General features: G+C 38.8%; 1 protein-coding gene across 12 annotated transcripts in view; it reads left to right on the forward strand.

The window, feature by feature from the left end:
* gapvd1 (GTPase activating protein and VPS9 domains 1) overlaps positions 1 to 22,178 on the forward strand; it is a 152,302-nt gene that overhangs the window by 82,975 nt on the left and 47,149 nt on the right. For 9 of the 12 annotated variants that reach the window (XM_053624796.1, XM_053624789.1, XM_053624788.1 and 6 more), the window contains 2 exons: positions 1,424 to 1,597; positions 9,325 to 9,462. In XM_053624796.1, the coding sequence (XP_053480771.1) occupies positions 1,424 to 1,597; positions 9,325 to 9,462 (312 nt within the window). Of the gene's footprint in view, positions 1 to 1,423; positions 1,598 to 5,436; positions 6,034 to 6,076; positions 6,300 to 6,452; positions 6,766 to 9,324; positions 9,463 to 22,178 lie in introns of those variants that run through there. The other 3 variants (XM_053624797.1, XM_053624800.1, XM_053624798.1) reach the window with 3 other exon arrangements.

Genomic DNA, 22,178 nt, shown 5'->3' on the forward strand with positions numbered 1-22,178 from the left:
TACTTCGTGCTGATACAATGCTACTTTAACATTATTTTTGAATTTGTTCTGGCTGCTATAACATTAATTTGATTTACCCTGTGCTGCTTTCTAAATCTAAGACCAACACCACCATCTATTGGACGAAAAATATATTGTTAAACATAACAGATATTATCATAGATAACATTCCTTTTAAAATCATTGTTTTTGGAGATATGGGGTTGCCATTGCACATGGTAACGTATTGTAGTGTCCTCTTTCTGTGTGGCACAGATCAAGGCCGTAGGTTAGTGTTCCACTGATTTATGGACACACAAATACGTGCAACAGTTGTCAATTCACCAATATGTAAATAGTTTGGCCGATTTTTAGTTGATTCCTTATTGCTTATCACCCTATAGAAAGACATGTATCCCACACATATGTACCACAGTTCAAGCCAATCAGACCTATGGTTCATGAAGATTTTTGTGGTTTTGGACAAATTTTGTTGTACTGAATGTACTGAAAAATCTATGATGGTGGACATTATGGGTCCTGAAGACTTTTTTGTTCCCCCTGAGAAATAAGGCATGTATACAAATTTTCAGACATTTTGGACTTATGGTGCGGAGGGAAAATCATGTAGAATTTGGGTGTGGCCTATAGTGCCACCTATGGACTCATGTGGGTCATTTGTGGTGTGGCAGTTACTCGTGGCCTGTAGTATCAATCTGCCAAAACTTTTTACCATTCAGATCTTGAGTTATTGGGCACTTTATGGAGATAAAGAGAATAATAATAATAATAATAATAATAATAATAATAATAAATATAGCTCCAACCAACAATTATCAAGGTTCAAGCCGTTTAGGGCCCTTAAAGACGTTAAAAGATATTACTTAATATTGTGCAATCCTATAAGCACCTAAATCAAAGAAAAACCAAGATAAAGAATTGAAATTTTAAGAAATATTGGCCTTCATTAATAACTTGTCTAATAGCTGCTGAACATTACTCGACTAATGGTAGCCAAGTTTTTCAAGATTTACAGTTGTCCTCGGAAATCCATTTAGCTATCACGTTTGTGAATTTTACTGATGTAGACTTACTAATTCTGGTCTGCCTGCTCTCGTTCACTGAGGTTTGGCGGAGCGTGTTGACTGTTGCAGCCGGGATTGTGCTAACTGTAGAGCTCACTAAAACATGCTTTGAGTTCAGGTGGTATTTGAGGCTAGAATTGTTTTGATGGTATGCAAATTTCCTCATATAGTGTACATATTCAGATACATTACACTATAGCACCATAAGAGAATTCCAACTCATGGATCATTGGTTATGGTCATTGGTGTGGCTGGTGATTTGTCCTGCTCATTCCTAATGTTTTGTACAGTGTCTTTATTCTGTAAGTCATATTTATGTTTAGTGTATTAATGATGTTTACATTAATTTTTGTGTTTAGCCACCACGCAGGATAATCTGGATGATAAACTCAGAAAGTTTGAGATTCGGGACATGATGGGTCTGACAGATGATCGGGATATCTCTGAGACAGTCAGTGAAACCTGGAGCACTGATGTCCTTGGTAGTGACTTTGATCCTAATATAGATGAAGACAGACTTCAGGAAATATCAGGTAAGGCATTTTATTAATTACTTTGTCTTCAGAATACATTCTGCAAGAAGAATCACCCCTAAAATAACCTGAGTACAGTCAAACCTTGGATTGCGAGTAACTTGGTTTGCAAGTGTTTTGCAAGATGAGCAAAAATTTTTAATACATTTTAACTTGATATACTAGCGAGGTCTTGCAATACGAGTACCTGTAGTATGTATACGCTGCTTTGTCTGCCGAGCGTCACGTGATCACTACTGAGCCGATGGTTCTTCTCTCACATGCTCGGTCTCAGTCAGCGTGCCTCCCTTGTATAGTCAACATCCGTGTGAGCGTATACTGTTTACTATAGTATTGTAACTGTTGTGACTGTGTAGTAACTGTACTGCGACAATGGCCCCCATGAAGAAAAAATTTGAAAAGGAAGGCGATAAGAAAAAGGAGATGATTACGGTGGAAGTTAAGAAGGAAATCATTGAGAAGCACAAACGAGGTATGCGAGTAGCTGAGTTGCGAGTAGTCAGTTGTCGAAGAAATTGTGTCCTTGGGGAAGACCATGGGACTGGAGGTGAATGAAGACGACATTCAAGAGCTAGTGGAGGAACATGGCCAGGAGCTGACCACCGACGAACTGATGGATCTGCATCACGAGCAACAGCAAGAGGTTATGGAGGAGGTCTTGTCTGAGGAGGAGGAGGAGGAGAAAAAGACGGAGAAATCCCTCACTTCAAATGAGATTAGGGAGGTGTGTAAAATGTGGGAAACAGTACAAAATTTTGTAGAAAAGCACCACCCGAGTAAGACTGTAGCAGTGCGAGCGATGAATCTGTTTAACAACAATGCAATGTCACATTTCCGCGAAATCCTTAAAGGGAGGCAAAAGCAAGTGTCACTGGATAGGTTCCTTGTTAACGTCGTACAAAAAGAAAAAGATTCCGGCAAGCCAACAGATAGCAGTGATTCCATTAGTGACAGTGAAAGTCGTCCTACACAATAATTAATAAATTCGATTACTTTATATTATATTTAAATAATAAAAATATAAAATGTTATTTTGTGTTAATTGTTATGTATATGAATATTTTTGGTTTTGGAACGAATCATCTGAGTTTCCTTTATTTCTTATGGGGAAATTCACTTTGATATACGAGTGCTTTGGATTACGAACACGTTTCCGGAACGAATTATGCTCGTAATCCAAGGTTTGACTGTATGTCAGATGCATGTGCAAATGTATAAAAACTGTGCACTTTATATTTCTGGGATTCATGCAGTAGTTATTCATCCAGAATGGCCTTACCACCATGACATTTAGGGGTTCAAGCGCGTAGCGCTGAAACCGTATTATAATCGTTAGGATTTGTAGGGGTTCAAACCTGAAGGGCTGAAACCCTATTGTAATTTTAAGGATTTTTATTTATTTATTTTATTTATATATAATTATTATTATTATTATTATTATTCTGCCTTAAAACTGATCGTGCAGACCAAACCGTAAGGCCTAGAGAGCTGAAACTTTGAGGGAAGTTAGTACCCCAGAGTACTACAACGTATCGGCCAGATGGTGGCGTTATAGTGAGCATGTTTAGAAAAATGGCCATAACTTCTGAACCATTTGTCAAGTGTTTTATATTTATGGAATCCTTGGGCCCAGACGAACAAATCGATTTCATTTCCACCTATAAAGAGTTTCCGCCATCTTGGATTTTTTGTAAAACCTACTTTGGCGAACTAGTTCTAGGTTTTTCGTCCAGTCAGGACCAAACCAGTGCCAAACGAATCTATGGAGTCTCAGCATCAAAAATTATCAAAAAAGTTTGAACTTTCAACTCAAGGTAGCTTTTCAAAAATGGAGGAGTTTGGCCACTTGTTGGTGCTATAATAGTTAAAAAAAAAAAAAAAAAAAAAAATTGGAAATGGTGTGTAAAAGATTGTATATTCAGTGTTTCAAAGATACACGTTCTTTGTATCATGCATTAGGTCTCATCATTCTGAACAACTTTGCCTCTAGGACCACTGCTGTCAATCAAATCGTTTGTTAAATAATTTAGATTATTTCAAAAAACTAGTTTTGCTAACTAGTCCTGTTTTTCGCTCAACCTCAATAAAAACCACTGCCGTACAATTCTGTATAGACTCTTGGTTAATAATTATTAAAAAATTAGTTGTGCTTTACCTTTTGGATAGCTAAAAAGCTTTAACAACCATATATTTTCATAGTAAAATGGCTGTAAATTTTCTTTTCCATCTCTGACCTAGGTGGCTACAGGCTTGTTAAAGAATACATCATAACTTTTTACACGTGTTTAAAGGCCTTAAAATGTGGGCTTGAGCAAGTGTACCCAAAAGCCTATAACTCATCAAGGAATGCTTAGAGCTTCTGGAAAGTAGATACGCTCATGTGACATATGACCCTGAACAAGCACACAAAATTTTATGTAGATCGGGTAATCGTTATCTCTTTAACAGTTATAAAAGGTGAAAAATTACTGTGTTATGATAAATTCACTGAAATTGCCATTATAACCAGTAGATGGCAGCAGAGGACCACTCTTTGGCACATTCTGCTTAATAATATAGTTCGTTTCACAGGTTTTTCTTTTGAAATCGTATTTAGACATTATAACATGATTATAATAACATTACCAATCACATTTTGTCAAGGTGCATCACTTAATTTGTTCATTTGAGGTATCAGGGTTTGCCGTTATATTACGTTATAAATAGTGTGATCGGGAAATGAGGTTATAAAGACCTGAAGTAAGCATTTTCTTACCCATCATTTATTTCAAGTATCTATATCCACCACAAAATGTGTGAAACCTGAAAATGGTATTATAAAGGGGAGACCTGGAATAAGCATTTTGTTTCTTGTCATTCATAGTAAATATCTAGTAAGACATATCTAAGACATGAAATCACCATTATAACCACTAGATGACATTCTAATCTCTAATACATGTCCTTGTCCAATGTCCAAACAGCATATACGAGGACAATTGTGAATCTTGAAAAACACGGCTGCCATTGGTCGAGCAATGTTCAGCAGCTATTAGACAAGGTTAATGAAGGCAGATATTTCTTTAAATGCGACCCTTTCAATCTAAGCTGGTTTTATCTCTTGAGCCTAGTAGCAAATGTTTTTATGAGCAGTAGGATAATCTTTTCTCTTTTTTTAGTTATGAGAAAGAACTTCTACTCCAAGTAAAACACATCTGCCACTACCTGTACCACGTTTGACCTCATCAGACTAGCAATTGTTGTGTTGTGTTAGCAACTTTTGTAACATAATTAATTTAAAAACATCAGTGTTTCCGATTAGTCAAAACCAGCATTAGCTGGACTGTAGGGCTGCAACTAACAATTATTTTGATAATTGGTTAATCGTAAGATTATTTTTTTTCCGAATAATTAATTTAGTTTATTATAACAAACCCCTAATTCAGGGTATTTCTGTATGTGTACTTTTTAAAAAATGCAAAAGGCACATATTCAGTTTTACTAATATAACCTTCTATAAAACCTTTGCCGTTCAACCAGTTTTAAGCGGCAAAACTTTAAATAATATCCACAATATAAATAACCAAAAACAGCCAAAAATTGTTTTAAAAATATAATGCTCACATTATAAAAATAAAACACAAAAGTTTGTCCAGTTTTTAAACAGTAAAACTTCTTTAATTATCCAAAATATAAATAAGCAAAACAAAAGAAAATATTAAGGTGTACTCATGTAGTTGTAGTCAAGTTCACATTATGAAATTAAGAACACAAACATGTTTGTAATAAGAATCAACAGAATTTGAAATATCTTATTTGAAATAAATAATAAACAAACAACAAATGTCACTGTTTGATAGAGGTAGAATGCAGAAGAAGAGGAACTGTTCAGAGTTGTTCAAATGAAGACATTCACTCTTCCAAAACTTTGAATTGGAATGCAAAAATGTCAGCATGTCCACATGCTCTGGACTGAGGATGGCTCTCTTTTTGCAAGCTATGTTATCTGCAGCAGAGAACAGACGCTGATGGTGTTGAGGTGCTTGGGATACACAAGTAGGATTTAGCTAATTTTGCCAAGGTGGGATATTTATCTTTATTATCTCTCTACCAATCCAAAGGCTTCTCTTCCTTGGCTAGGGGCCTCTCAACAAAGTAAGCCATGACTTTATTTATTATTTGAGTGTTAAGGTCATCCTCAGCATTCTCCACTCTGCTCTCATCCTCACTGCTGCCCCCAGTCTCATGAAGTGAGTCAAGCAAAGATGTTGAACTTGAAAGTTCAGCTGCTGTTCTTATGGTTGAGGTGGTCTCTTGCTGCTGCTGTGGCACCATCTCCCTTCTTGCTGCAAGTGCTTCAGTTTGCACTTTAGCTTGCACAGCTATAATTCTCTCAGGTAACAAAGATTTCAGTCTTCTGAACCTTGGGTCAGAGCAGAGGAGAGAATCATAGGAATTATCTACCTGATCAAAGAGTGTTTCCTTCCATCTGTTTTGAAGCTGCTCAACTGCTGTGGCTTGGAAGGACTTCACCGAAGCTTAATCAAAGGCAGCACCTTCAGTGGACTTCAACAGCCCTTTCACAAGTGGCAGTAATGAAGAGACTGTTATATTCCTGCCTACTTATAAAAGCAGTGGCACTTTCAAAAGGCTTAAGAGCAGTGGACAACTCTTCAGGCAGACTCCACTGGTCTGGTTTCAAGTCAAGATACCGTTTGCCTCTGTGAGTGATGGATGGGTTCGATAAAGCTGCAGTTACAGGCCACTTCTGTTCAATCAGTCTGTTAATCATATAGAATGTACTATTCCATCTTGTAGTTACATCCTGAACAAGTTTGTGCTCAGGTATGCCCATTTGTTTCTGTTTGTCTTTCAGTTTGCTGCAGGCTTGCTCACTTTTTTAAAAATGCTCCCCAAGACATCTTGCTGCTCCAACAGCTCTTTCAGTGCCTGTGTTCTTTAAAGCAGCATTAACCACCAACTGCAAGGTGTGGCCAGTTTTTGCAGCAGCCACGATGTTCTCACAATTGTCATGTGCGTTGGCAAAAATTTTCTCAGGAGGGATTTCAAACCTGACTGCTACTTCTTCCAACCACTCTGCAATGTTGGTTGAGGTATGTCTGTCTTCGAGTGGCATGGTGGTAACGCAGACAGAAGTCATCTTCCAGTCAATGTAATGGCTTGTGATGCCAAGGTAAGCTTCAGTGGCAACACTTGTCCATATATCAATTTTTAAGGCCATTCTGCTGTCGGTGGTGTTTATAGCACTCTTAATTTTTTGGAAAGCCTCCTGGTACTTCCTCTCCCTCCATCAATTTTGTGAAGTGGGTGTTTGAGGGAAGAATGTATCCTGGGTTGAGTATGCTTACCATTTTTTTTAATCCTTCATCTTCCACCATTGACTTTGACCACATGTCAGTTACCAGCATATTGAGGATAGCATCTGTTACAATGGCTGCTTGTTAAGGAGTGCATGGGGGGTTTCTCCTCTGAACAAATTCACTCGTGGAGAACTGTTTCTTTCTGAAAAAATGTTTTTTTTATTATTATTATTATTTATACACAGCAATTGAGTATGCAAGGAGAAGCAATTTATATGTAAATCAATATTTTCATTGGTTATAATGATAATTGCTGATGACAAGTTGACAACCATGATTAATATAAAAAATCAAAATAAATAATTAATACATGTTTTAACCATTTTTGTTAAATTTCTTTTACAGAGACATGCTGTACTTCAGATGTCACAATATAAACTGAAATATATAATTAATTTAATTTATATAACAGGAGAGCCACAGTAGATCGCATTTGAAAAACAGATACCCCCTAATCCCCCCCCCCCCCCCCCCCCCGCGTGACATCAGCAGACCAACTAATCGATTGACATTTCGTTGCCAACGATTTCCATAATCTATTATTATCGATTTTATCGATTAGCTATTGCAGCCCTAGTGGCCTGTTAATCATCCAGGGCTGAGCCCAGATTCTTCTCCATGCATTTTTTTCCAGCTCAGCTAGTAGCCTAAGTTTTGTTTTCTGGAAGCTGAGGTAACTTAGCTGTCAATGTATGACATGATCAGAAAAAGTTGGATTTATCATAAAACTTGCCTCGGATGTCATCACTGTTTTGTAGGACTACCAGACTGATAAAATATAAAACTTTTCTAACTAGACTAGTTTGGTGTCGCTAGCCAAGGGGAGGCACAAGTAAGCTATGGGTTTAGCTGCTACAGTGCCATCCAAAGTACATTATCTTTCCTTATGCTCTGCTTATATCATGTTCACGTAAACTGAGACTCGTATAGACCTTTGCACACCTTTGTTTTACTGCTCAGCATGAGAGGATGTTACTATCTTTGTTACAACCCCTTGTTTAAAAATAAAATATATCCACTGACCGGTGCCGCGAACTATAACCTTCTGCACAGACATGCAGAGCCGAAGCACAACCAAGCAGTAGTGTTCTGCAAAATGCATGCAGTTTTATTTTTTAATTTAAGATGGCCAAAACCTATAGTGTACCTTTTAAAGGATAGTTTAAATAAACTCATCCTTTAAGCTCCCATTCAGTCTATCGTCTTTATTGCCCTTTCATGTTTCATGTCTCCACACTGCAAACATTTCACACTTTAGACCCCGGTGTGAGAGTCAAATGTATGCCTCTAATCCAGTGGTGACTAGTGCTTTTCAAGAGGAGGGAGGCATATATGTCGATGGCTAAATGTGTACTCAGATCTATTTTTTTTATATAATAATATATTGGTGATTAATGTGGAAGTGCAGGCCGGTTCTGAAAGAAGTTGGCTGTCGTCCAAGCACTGAATCCGGCTTGAGAACCAGCACCAATTCATTGGAAAAAAGGTGTAAATACGGGCACTTGTTGTGGTTCCGATCAGTTCTAATCAGCTCCGAAGGTTCTGAACAATTTTTTTTTTTTTTTTTAATAACACAGAACAGTGAAACCATTGTAATGTCAAATGGAACAAATGCTTTAATGGCATTAAGCTTTTTTTTTTTATTAATTACATATGTAACACCTTAACTTTGACAGCCCTTATAAATTAATTTGGGCTATCAGACTTCTTTACCATCACTGACCCACATATAATAAAGTAATAACTTTGTGTTTCTTCTGTTCTGTAATTATTGTACTTCATCATGTACTTCTTTTAATGTAAAGCTGGAGTTGACTAACCAATGTTGGCACATAACTCGATAACAGGGATTAGGTTTTCCTATTCTTGACCCACGTCCTGTCCCATATGCAGTAAAACAGTTCCCATTTTGTGAAGCTCAACAACCTTTTGCTGCACATCACAGCTATATTCCTTGGTCTTACCTATTGTTATGAGTGATTAAGGGCATTTGACCTCATATTTATACTCCTGTGAAACAGAAAGTCATGGTTGAACAATTTATATATAGAAAAATATCAATGGGAACATATTTCAAATATATTTTTCTCATATGAATTCATACGGGTGCCAATAATTGTTGCACACCTATATTTAACACAGATTTTTTTTTATATAAACCTGTTTTGTTTGCAATTGTTTGATATCCATGAGAGCAGAGTATTTTTGAGAATTTTTTAAACAAAAGATCAAAATTTTAAACAATAGACAATTCATCACAGCCTTCTTTGCTCCTATTTACCAAGGCTGCCAATATTAGTGGAGGGCACAGTACATATATACATACAGACACACACTGACCTCTGTTCCTGCACTATTTCTGTTCAGGGGCTATGGTGGAGAACATGCTTGGAAGTCTGCTGTGCTTCCCAGCACCTGGCCCTGTTCTTTTGGACCCCTGCGGTTCAACAATGTCTGAGACCACAAGTGAGGCCTGGAGTGTGGAAGTCCTGCCCAGTGACTCAGGTGAGCATTCAATGGAGGAGAGCTCATGATTTAAAGTAATGTTTCTAAGATAAGCCAAAAAATGTGACAAGGTCAGATTGACTGTTTTCTTCTGCATGGTGAATGGCTCCAGTTATTATTTATTGGTGCTATTTTATCTTTTAATATCAGAATCCATAGCTTTGGACCTCTTTATGCCACTCATTAAGGCCATACATCACGCCATATTATTTTGTATGGATATACAGATAAAGTTGCTGTGACTTTATTGCAGTGATATGCACACTCTATTGTATAAACTGGTGTTCTTAAGAGACAGCAAGCATTTTTTTCTTCTCTTGTCCAATGACCAGAGAGGAAAATAACCCTACTGTCTATTGACTTTCACAAAACATGGTATGTATGTTCATGGTCATTCAACACATCACTATATTGAAACTAAAGACTCTGCTTCTGAATCCCTAAAACTGCTGCCCTACACACACAGTCTATTGATCTGGTGGTCAATAGAACAATTTATACTAGCCAGATTAATTAGTTTGCATGAAAATCTTTTCAGAATCAGGAACAAGTAGGCATGTGGAAGCACTGATGAAACAGAGCAAAATAAAGTACAGCACAAAACTGTTGCTGTCACTTTGCCCTTTATCATATCAAGAGAAAATAATGCTAGCCAGATGCTATTTTTTTTTCTCCATTTACATGTGATTCATTTTCATGTGATTCATATTCATGAGATTCATATTCAAGTGATACATTTTCATGTGATTCATTTACGTATGATTCATTTACATGTGATTCATTTACTAATTTGCTTCTCTTTAAATCCAGTTTTAGACTGTGATATTACAAAGGTCTTTCCAGATTATTACTTGCTACACTGTATGAGATAACCCCAGTAAAATTGCCTGAATTCTATAATATAATTTGTTCACCATGTTCGGTTTAAATCCTCTAAAAACAGATTCGCAATTAAATAACATTACATCCTTCAAAGCATTGGCATGTGTATCCTACAGAAACTGAACGTTGTCCACAATGTGAAAACAACTCGGAGAGTAAGCTGAACTAACCAACAAAATTACCAAGACTGAAAAACAGTCTGCACACAATAATAAATTTAGTGTCCTTACCTTTTAAAGACTTGTAACAAATAATATAACAGTGTAGCACGTAAAGCCGAGGAGATAACACTAATAAAATTAAATAAACAGAAACTCTAACCCAGTCAGAGCATCAAAACAGAGAAGCACATTAATACAGAAGTAAATTTTAAGAGGAGTAAGTCCACAAAATCTAGGTGAAGTAATGCAACGACAATATCTTCAATGAGAATCCAAATTCTGTAGAGCTGGAAGGCCGAGTGCAAAAAATAAAAATAAAAGAAGAGCGAAAAAGATTCCGCTGTGTAGGTGATGCAGTTCACCCTGATATCAAGAGTTTAACATAGTCTCCTGCTTCCTCCGCTGAAATAAAGTCTTTCTGAACACCGTTATATGTAATGCGAAGCCGAGCCGGGTGAAGTATTCCATAGCGAGCGCCCTCAATACCACGAAGTTGACGCCGAACCTCGTTAAATGCGGCCTGGGCCCGGGCTGTCTTGGCTGTGTAATCAGGGAAAATGGAGATGGTCAAATCCCTCACTTTAATCCGCTGGATCTCTCTCCCACGGCGTAAAATGTCAACACAGTCACTGTGATAGTGGAATCTGGACACAATAGGTCGTGATCGTTCACCAGGCTTGGGCTTCGGCTGAAGGGTCCGGTGGGACCGGTCCAAAACCGGCTCCTTCTCCAGACCAAACGCTTCTTTTAACAAGGCCGCTACAGCAGCAGTTGTACATGTCAGGGCCCTCTGGAACTCCCACTATCCTAACGTTATTGCGCCGTGACCTCGACTCCAAATCCTCACATTTATTCTCTAATTGAGTCACGGTCGCAGTGAGAGACTCGATAGTAGTCTTCATATGAACTGTGTCATCGGTACAACCAGAGAGCGCGTGCTCCATTTCCCCAACAGTACCTTTCAGTGTTGATATGGTAGCCTTGGTAGAAACTTTATCACTAGCCAGCTGTGTCTTCACGGCCTGCAGGTCAAGCTGGATAGTAGACAGCGCACCCCCGAGAGTCTCCTGGAGCTTCTGGAGCTTCTGGAGCTCCTTTTTAAAAATATCGGCGATGTCCTTCCTCAGTAAAGCCAGCAGCTCAAGCCTGAGTGCGGCGAAGTCAGGGTCACCGCTCGGCGATGTGGATTCAGGGGGAGAAGGGGACTCACTCACGGCGCGCACACATGGCCTCAGTCGTGTCTGAATGCTACCACGGGTTTTCGTGTTCTTTCCAGACATTTTAACGTACCACAACATTAAAATTGCAAACAAGGAAACAGAGTAGAATAAGTCAAAATATATTGTATGACCGAAAATCGCCAATTAATTACAATTTTAATCGAAATCAGCAGGAGCCTCCAACTTCGCGTCCTACTCCATCGAATTCCGAATTCAGCCAGATGCTATTTGAGAAGACAGCACCCCAACTCATAGCAGACAGATGATGTGCTACATCAGAAACTTTGTCAGAAGGATATCATGACTATGGATACACAGTTGTGTAGTCATCCTCTCTCTGGGAACTGGTATACTTCATTCATTTTCCTTAATCTGTATTATAAGTTTGAGTGAGTGAGTGAGAGAGAGTGAAAGTGAGTGAGTGAGAGATGCCTCATTTATCAAGCAGAATAAGAGTGGATTTATTCATAAATCATTCACCAGAGCATTTACACAGGAAACATGGTATTCATGATAATCTCATAATTTCAGAAAAAAAACTTTCATATTCTACTCATGCTTCTACGTATGTGTAAATTTACACAAGATGACTAAACTAAACCTCATCTTGTTCAACAACTTGATTGATCTCAACTGTTACAACCCCGGCTCAAGGAAAGCAACATTTTGCGTTGTAATAAACATTTGTTTATTGAGTAATTAAATCCGGGGAATCAAACAAATTAACATAATTCTGGTGCTTCAGGTCCTGTTGCTGCTAGGTAAGCTGCAAAAAGAGAGAGAAAGACTGTGTCCAAGAAATTGACAGAATCAGGAAGTGTTAAGAGACTCCTCTTGTGGTTTCCAAGTCAACCTAACAGTAACAAATTAATAAATGCACACCAGACAGAAACACCAGACATAACACCCCCACCCATAAAATGGTTGTTGTAATGCAGCACTAACTAACGCAGAGACCCTATAGAATCCTATGACAAGGCCTTCATATGTACAGGGCATCTGCCAAGTAACACTCCCATCCAAGAATATACAGTCATGGGAAAAATAAACTGCACCCATCTTCAATTCTGTCTCTTGGGATCATTGGCCAAGTAATTGTCACATCCAAGAATATTCAATAATGGGGATATGATGACTACATATTAAAATCTCGTGTTTTTTTTTTTGTTGTCACCTGAGATTATTTGTTTGTTTTTAGATGTTGGTAAGGGCCGCACAATTGTTATTTAGGCCCTGATAAATAAAAACACAAAATTGAAATAGTGTACTTTCTTTTTCCCATGACTGTAGCAGAACTGTAAGTTATAACCCTGTAAGAACCATTTTTATCCAAAAAACGTGTGACTCACTGTAACTTTCTTGTGCTGTTCTTTGAGCAATATCACATTTTGACATTTCCAAGATCTCCAGCTGAATATATGCCTCATCTATGGATGGAACTAGCCTTTTGGCCTCTGCAGTCCACTGGCCATCTGCTGAAACCAAGAATGGCTGTCTTAGGAACAGAATGATTTCAACTGAGAGTTTAGCGCTCTCAGATCATTTGTAAAATTTCTTTGGTAGTCTTTATAAATAAATTAATAATTTATTTATTAATAATTTAATAATAAATTCGTACATCATCAGACGTGTAAATTGTAACATTCTCCCATGAAGATCTTGGTCAAAAATGGCTCAACTTTAAGCAGAAAGCTTCAACAGCTTCATAAAGGTCCACAACAGTGTGGGTCATGCCCTGCATTTACAAATTAAGGTGATTTAGGTGAGACATATCGCACAAAAAATGCACATGTACCATCTCCCTGCAGTCGTCCAGAAACGTCTAAGATGCATGGGCCTTTTGGCAATGCAGGTTGCCTAAAAATGAGACACATTCATTGTGCAGGTCACACACTCTCTCCAGCACCCTTATTTAGCCAGTGGACATCATTGTGCAATAAAAGATTGTGATGTTCAGCTGACATTTCCTCCAACAGTACTCCTGAAAAAGCGACATTGCAGACTTGAACTCTTGTGAATTAAGTTTACCAGTCTCATCATGGTATCCATTGTCTCTCTCATTTCCCCACATAGTTTGGCACACAACACTGATTTGTTGATTTGTGAACGATACAGTGAAATGCTGTGAGCACTGTGTTAATGGCAGCTAGCCTGCTTATCAAGCCCTTGTGTTGTCCCACCATAGACGGAACCCCATACATATGTAATGACGGACATAAGTTTGCTCAGATCTAAGCCGTTTTTTTCGAAGAATTGGTCAGTTCATTAAAAATGATTTCCCCAGTTGTGCACCCATGTATTGGCAGCAAACAAAAAGTCTTTCCATCAAAAAATCTCTCTCAGATCACTGTTCCATATCAGTTCAGTCACAGGATGAATCTATGACCAATAATATGACTTCTGATTTTTTTAATGTCAGAGAGTAGGTTGGACAGGCCACCAACACTTCTACTCTTCTCATTGCATAGTTATCAGACAATGGCACCTGCTTTAATAGTTCCCAAACCATTTTTTTTTCTCATCATGATTTAAAACTTTGTCCACCATATCAGTTGCACACTCATTAATCACCTCAGCATCTGAAAAAAATTTTTTTTCTTTTCTCCAGCTTTATCAAGGTTCCACAAAACATGTAAGGATACTACTGTTGCACTCTCTTGTACTGGTGTGGTTTTATGGATAGTGGTAAGACTGTATATTTGCAACCCTTTGTTTGTGGCTCTCTGAACTTGGAGGGTAGTTATCATTAAAGTTGCTGTGCAGAGCGTTGAAGAGCTGCTTTATATTGCCAAACTTAGAGACAGCTACTGTCTGCATGCATAACATGCACTTTGGCTTAGCATTCACATGGTCTAGCAAAATAAAACAAAACTGATTAGTCCAGTCAGACACGAACTGTTTGTTCTCATTGTTGCCCTCAAGCTTTTTAGCACTGGCTTTTGTTCTGTAGTTTGCTTACTTTCAGACTTGCGTGCGCTGCTCTCCATTGTTCACCTGAGTGAACAAGGATGGTAGCAGTGTAGCACAAGCAAACTGACTGGTAAAAACATAGCCCCTGCCTCAATAGCTATCCAATGGTTAATCAATCATATAAATATTGTATGTACAGTAGGACAAGGAATGGTCTGCATGTGTAGGTTGCTTAAGGAAGCAACAACTGTAGCAACATTTTTACAACAGTAGCTCTAGATGTTGTGACCAAGAGCTGTATATTACCTATTAACCAGATGCTGAAATGTGTCAGGTGCATTCCACATTTCAAAAGCCGTAATTTTATACTGGCAGAAATACTTTTATACTCACAAAAGCTGAGATCTCCTGAGCATGGTGAGTTATTGGAACTTGCAGCAACCCTTTAGAGGTCTTACTTTGTCAGAAAGGCTCCAGAGCCAACCTGGTGAATGTAGCCATCTACATTTCACACCACTGTATGTAATATTGGATCATTTTCCTCACTAAATAAATGACCACCAAGTATAATATTTTTGGCACTTTACAGGACTTGCCCTGTATTGATATTGGTTGATGGATTAGGCATTAACAATGAGCATTAGGCTAATGTACATTTGTACAAGTTGGTACATGAGAAAAGAGGGCTAGATGTTGTTGAATTACCTGAATAATGTCAGAATGCTCAAGAGTTTGTAACACAGATATGAATCTAGGTCAGCCAAGATCTTAGAATTTGGCAACCTACCTAGAGATACCTCAAGCAGAACAAGTTGTCTAAACTGTTCTTTAACTTTCTGAGATGTCCAATATTCTATTAAAGTCTCCTACTCCTTAACAAACACAACATAAGTCTGATGATCCTGCTCATTGTAACTCATAAAATGCTGATGGTAGGTCTCAGTAACCAACCCATAAGCCTTTAAAATATTTCCTTTGACTACCCCATAATTAGCATTTTGTTCGATACTTAATGATGAATAAACTTCCCATGCCTTTCCTACCAAAACTCAGCAAAAGTAAAGTCCAGTGTTCAACATCCTTCTGTAGGAAATGAGGCACTAGCCTATTATATCTACTTACATCAAGTCAGATTGGTCAAAATGTACTTGTTGTCTATGCCTCTGAAAGGAAATTCTCTTATATCATTAACTGCTATCAAATATGATGAATGTAATCATTTAATTACCTTGTATTCATTTAATTACCTCTTTAAATAAGCTGATCAACTGCTATCCTTAATTATATTATTATGTATTTCTGTGTCAGCATGACACAGGACTTATTTTACATTATGACTATGTGCTGTGTGTTTTGTTTAAATCTGTCTGACACCTGGACCAGTAGAAACCGTCCACGCACTGCTTGTTATCAATGTGTATAAATACTCTTGCATGAAATAAATGGGAAGTCTCAGTGAACATTCATTTGTGTCAGTGTGTGTGTTCATTCAGACTCTCCAGGCGCGCCTGACTCTCTGTCGTAAACCACACTTTCTAAGCACAGAACTAAAAGTTAATAGAAGTAATAGTAGAATAGGCTGAAAGGGCTGACTGTGATCTGAAGACATAAATGGAAATCTAACAGCCTTAACTCCAAAGAAAATGCTCATGCTGTTTTAAAAAAAAAAAAAAAAAAAAAACATGCGCATATAGCATATATATATATATTGTTATGGCCCAGACTGGGTTAGGCCGCACAAAGTAACCAGCTTGCGATTCAAGATTCAAATGGAATTGACCTTTAAAATGAGGGAACCAGGAATAACAAACACAAGCAGGTTTGTTATAGTTTTATATATATATATGGCAAGTATATATATATAAGTATATAACCTTGGCAAGTTACGCCTGGTGTTGGTTCTCTGTAGTTATATATATATATAAAGGCCAAAATAATAAACTAAAGAATTCTTTGTTAGGTAGCTAGCTTACCTAAGAGGAAAATAACAAAGAAAATACAAGTATACTTCCCTAACTACCTAAGCAAAAAACAGACAAAAGGACCCCTCTCCCAAAAGAAATGGCAACCACACCCCTACTGCCGGTAAACCAAGTGAAACATATATACAGTGGTGAAGAGAATACACATAAACAGATACAGGGACAACCAAACTCACAGTCAGAACCAGGCAAGAATCAAAACCAGAACAGCAGCCAGAACACAAAGTTTATATAGCCACAAGGGCAAGCAACACAAACCAAGCACAATCTGCTAACACCAAATCACACATAACCACCTCCAACATCCCACGCCATTCTCACTCCTCTTCCTCTTTAAATAGGGTGGTCAGTTAGTGAGGTCATCCGGGGAGGCAGGAAAAAGGCAGGCTAGGGTAGGCTGGAAACTCTGGGATGGAGTTCGGACCTGCACACAAAAATATCGCACCACAGAAAAAACTTCCCATCCCAAAGATAGCAGGTTGTAACAACCCCCCCCCCCCCCCAACCTAAGTGTGAACATAAAAGGGTTCACAAAAACACAACAACCACCCCTCAATAACATCAAGCTTGTGATGGTGAAGGACGAGCATGATACTTTTTCAATAGGTTGATGTGACACATGCGGGTTTTACGTCTATGACCAGGTGTACTGAGAACGTAGTTAGTAGGACTCAACTTTTGTTTAACCTCATACGGTCCAGCAAACTGGGTCGAGAGAGAAAACCCTGGCACAGGCAGTAACTCTAATACTAGTCACCAACACAAAAGGATCGAGAGACCGCCTTATGGTCATACCTCTCCTTCTTAGCCTCCTGGGCAGAACGCAATGCGAGACCTGCCATTTCTCTCGCTAACTCCAACCACTCATGAAGAACTTGAATCTCTTTCAAAATAGTCTTTCCCGAAGGTGGAGAAGACTTTGCCAACCACTGTTCTTGTAGGGCCTTTAAGGGGCCTCTCACAATATGACCAAACAACAGATCCGATGGGCTAAAGCCAAGAGATTCTTGCACAGCATCACGTACAGCAAATAATAAAAGGGGCACCCCCTCATCCCAAACCTTCCCTGTTTCCACACAGAACGTGTGCAGCATAGTTTTAAAAGTTTGGTGAAAGCGTTCCAAGGCACCTTGCGACTCCGGATGGTAGGGTCTGGAAACTTGGTGGGAAATTCGCAACTCGCGCATTACTTGTGAAAATAATCGTGACGTGAAGTTGGTCGCACGATCAGTCTATATGCACTTGGGGAGCCCAAATGTAGTGCAAAATTTAATGAAGGCTTTGACCACTACTTTCGATTTAAGTGTGCGTAGGGGAATAGCTTCAGGGAACCGGGTAACACCTTTTCCTGTACAAAAGACTGAGCAGCCCCAGTGTCTCTCAGCACACGTACAGGCTTCTTTACCTCATTAGGAGGTAAATAAGTATTGCACGCATCAACATTTTTTTCAGTAAATATATTTAAATGAGGCCGATTGATGGAATCGGATACAGACGTATTTCAAAACTTCTGAATCTTCCAGTAAAAGCACCATTGGGGCCATTATCCACAAGTGGAAGCAACATCACTCCATCAACCAGCCATGAACAGCAGCTCCTAACAAGATTTCTGACCAGGGAGTGAGAAGAATAGTCAGAGGAGTAGCCCAAGAGCCAAGGACCACTCAGAAAGACCTCCAGAAACACTTGGAGGCAGCAGGTGCCATCGTCACAGAGAAAACAATAGGCAATGCACGCTCACCCCACAAGACTCCATTACTAAAGAAAAGGCATGTCGAGGCTTGTTTAAAGTTTTCTACAACTCTTTTGGACAAGCCTATGAAATACTGGGAGAGTGTACTCTGGTCAGAGAAGAGAAAAACTTAACTTTTTGGCTGTCATACTACACACCAAGTTTGGAGAAGAAATGGCAGAGCACATCACCCTAAAAACACTATACCAACAGGGAAGTTTGGAGGTGGAAGCATCATATTGTGGGGCTGTTTTTCATCGCATGGTACTGGCAGACTTCATATAATTGAAGGAACAATGATTGGAGCCCTTTACTGGGAGATTCTTGAGAAGAATTGGCTGCCATCCACCAGGATGATGAAGATGAGATGTGGGTGGACCTTCCAGCAGGACAACAATCCAAAGCATACAGCCAAGGAAACTCTCAATTGGTTTCAGAGAAAAAAAATCAAGGCGTTAGAATGGCCCTGTCAATCAGCTGACTTGAATCCAATTGAACAAGATTTATAGACGATATGTTTAGAAGAATCGGCCAAAATCACACCTGAATACTGCAGCCGATTAATTTCTTCATACAGGAAGCGTCTTAAAGCTGTCATTACAAACAAAGGCTTCTCCACTAAGTATTTAATAAATTTCAGTTAGCGTGTTCAATACTTTTTTCCTGTGTCATTCCACTTTATTACACAATTTTATTTATGGACATTAATGTTGTGAATTCTTTATATTTCTGGATTTTTTGAGTTAATACTGATTTCTGGTGAAAATGTCATGTGAAAAGCCTCATTGGAAATATATTTACTGAAAAAGAAAAATTGACGCGTCCATTAGTTGTTTCCCTGACTGTATGTGTGTGTACTGTATACATGTTTAACATTTTCATCTTTTGTTCAAAAAATTCACAAAGACTCTGCTCTCATGGATATCAAACAATTGCAAACATAACACAGGTTTATCAAAAAAAATAATTTTAATATAGGTGTGCAGCAATTATTGGCACCCTTTTAGTCAATACTTTGTGCTATGTCCCTTTGCCAAGATAACAGCTGAGTCTTCTCCTATAATATCTGATGAGGTTGTAGAATATGTGGCAGGGGATCTGAGACCATACCTCAATACAGAATCTCTCCAGATCTTTCAAATTTCGAGGTCCATGCTGGTGGACTTGCCTCTTCAGTTCACCCCACAGGTTTTCTAAGGTTTCAAGTCAGGGGGACTGGGATGGCCATGGCAGGACCTTGATTTTGTGGTCAGTAAATTTTTGTGTTGATTTTTAATGTATGTTTTGGATCATTGTCCTGCTTTAAGATCCAACCACAGCCCGTTTTAAGCTTTCTGGCAGAGGCAGTCAGGTTTTAATTTAATATCTGTTGATATTTGGTAGTCCATGATGCCACGTATCCTAAAAAAAAATGTCCAAGTCCTCTGGCAGAAAAATATTAAAGAGCCACCACCATATTTCACCTTGGGCATGAGGTATTTTTCCATATGGTTATCTCTCTGTGTGCACCAAAACCACCTCTGGTGTTTATTGACAAAAAGCTCTATTTTGGTTTCATCTGACCATAGAACCTGTTCCCTTTTGATGTTCCAGTAGTGTCTGTCAAACTAAAGACACTTGAGTTTGTTTTTGGATGACAGTAGAGGCTTTTTTTCTCGAAACACTTCCTAACAGCATGTGGTGATGTAGGTAACTTCGGATTGTAGTTTTGGAGACTTTCTGACCCCAAGGCACAGCTCACTTCTGCAATTATCCAGCTGTGATCCTTGGAGATTTTTTGGCCACATGGACCATCCTCTTCACAGTGCATTGAGACAATATAGATGCAATTGCAGATTGATTCATAACATTTCCAGTTGACTAGAACTTCTTAATTGGTAAATGGTCTGCACTTATATAGTGCTTTTATCCAAAGCGGTTTACAAGGTCTCATTCACCCATTCACACACTCAATCACACACCAATGATAGCAGAGCTGCCATGCAAGGTGCTAACTTGCCATCGGGAGCAACTTGGGGTTCAGTGTCTTGCCCAAGGACACTTCGGTATGTGAAGTCATGCGGGCCGGGAACCGACCAGCCAACCCTACGATTAGTTGATAACCTGCTCTATCACCTGAGCCACAGCCACCCTGATGGTGGAAATGGGCATCTTCAATGCTTGTGCTTTACATTTCCCATTTTGTGAAGCTCAACAACTTATTGCCACACATCACAGCTATATTAACTTAGTCTTACCCATATATATATATATATAAAATCAGTTTATATAAATATATATTAAATATATATGTACATATATATATAGTTGTGTGTATGTATATATGTGTGTGTGTATATATATATATATATATATATATATATATATGTGTGTGTATATATATATATATATATATGTATATATATATATGTATGTATATATATATATATATGTATATATATATATGTGTATATATATATGTGTGTGTGTGTATGTATGTATGTAGTATTAGAGAGCGAGAGAGCGCTCTGGAAAAAAGAGACCACTCCAAACATTTCTTAAATCAGCATCTCTACATGTGTGGCAGCCATTCCATTCCAGTGTCTGTTGAATTCCAACACAGGCACACCTCAATCTACTGAATGAGGTACTGATTAGGTGATCACCTGAGCCAAATCTTATTTAATGAGGAAAAGTTAAAAACCACTGCTGTGGTCATCACTTTCCTCTTGCAATAGGACCAGCTGGATGGCAAAGACAGTGCTAGTAGTACCTCAAAGGTCATTGGAATTAAAAAATAACTATTGACCATGCCAAAATAGTTTAAAAGGGAAGTTTTGGGTGAGGAAAAGAAGGGTTCAATTCTGGCTTTACTTGCATAGGGATACAGTGAGCGTTGGGTTGCATCCATCCTTAAAATGTCAAAGACGGCGGTTCATAAGAACAAGGTCAAGCAGCAGACATTGGGGAGAACAAAGGTACAGACTGGCAGGGGGCGAAAACGACACTCCACTGACTGGGATGACGGCCAACTCATTCGAATGTCACTCAACGAGCATAGGATGATATCAAGTGACCTACCAAAAGAAAGGCAAACTGCAGCTGTGGTGAAGTGCACGGTGAGGACGGTTCGAAACAGGCTCCTAGGGACAGGGCTGAAGTCCTGCAAAACTAGAAACAAGCCCTTCATCAATGAGAAGCAAAGAGCCGCCAGGCTAAGGTTTGCAAAAGACCATAAGGATTGGACCATAGAGGACTGGAGTAAGGTCGTCATCTCTGATGAGTCCAATTTTCGGCTTTGCCCAACACCAGGTCATCTAATGGTTATATGGAGAGGCTTACAAGCCACAGTGACTCTCACCCACTGTGACATTTGGTGGAGGATCGGTGATGATCTGGGGGTGCTTTTGCAAGGCTGGAATCAGGCAGATTTGTCTTTGTGAAGGACACATGAAACAAGCCACATACAAGGTTGTCCTGGAAGAAAACCTACTTCCTTCTGCTCTGACAATTTTCCCTAACTCTGAGGATTGGATTTTCCAGCAGGACGATGCTCCATGCCACACAGTCAGGTCAATCAAGGTGTGGATGAAGGACCACCAGATCAAGACCATGTCATGGCCATACCAATCTCCAGACCTGAATCCTATTGAAAACCTCTGGAATGTGATCAAGAGGAAGATGTATGGCCACATGCCATCAAACAAAGCTGAGCTACTTGAATTTTTGTCAGAAAGACACCCAACATCAACGGTGAAAGGCTGGTGGAGAGCATGCCAAGATGTATGAAAGCTGTGATTGAAAATCAGGGTTATTCTACCAAATATAGATTTCTGAACTCTTCCTAAGT

The sequence above is a fragment of the Ictalurus furcatus genome, chromosome 5 (genome assembly GCF_023375685.1).
Source record: "Ictalurus furcatus strain D&B chromosome 5, Billie_1.0, whole genome shotgun sequence".
NCBI lineage: Eukaryota > Metazoa > Chordata > Actinopteri > Siluriformes > Ictaluridae > Ictalurus > Ictalurus furcatus.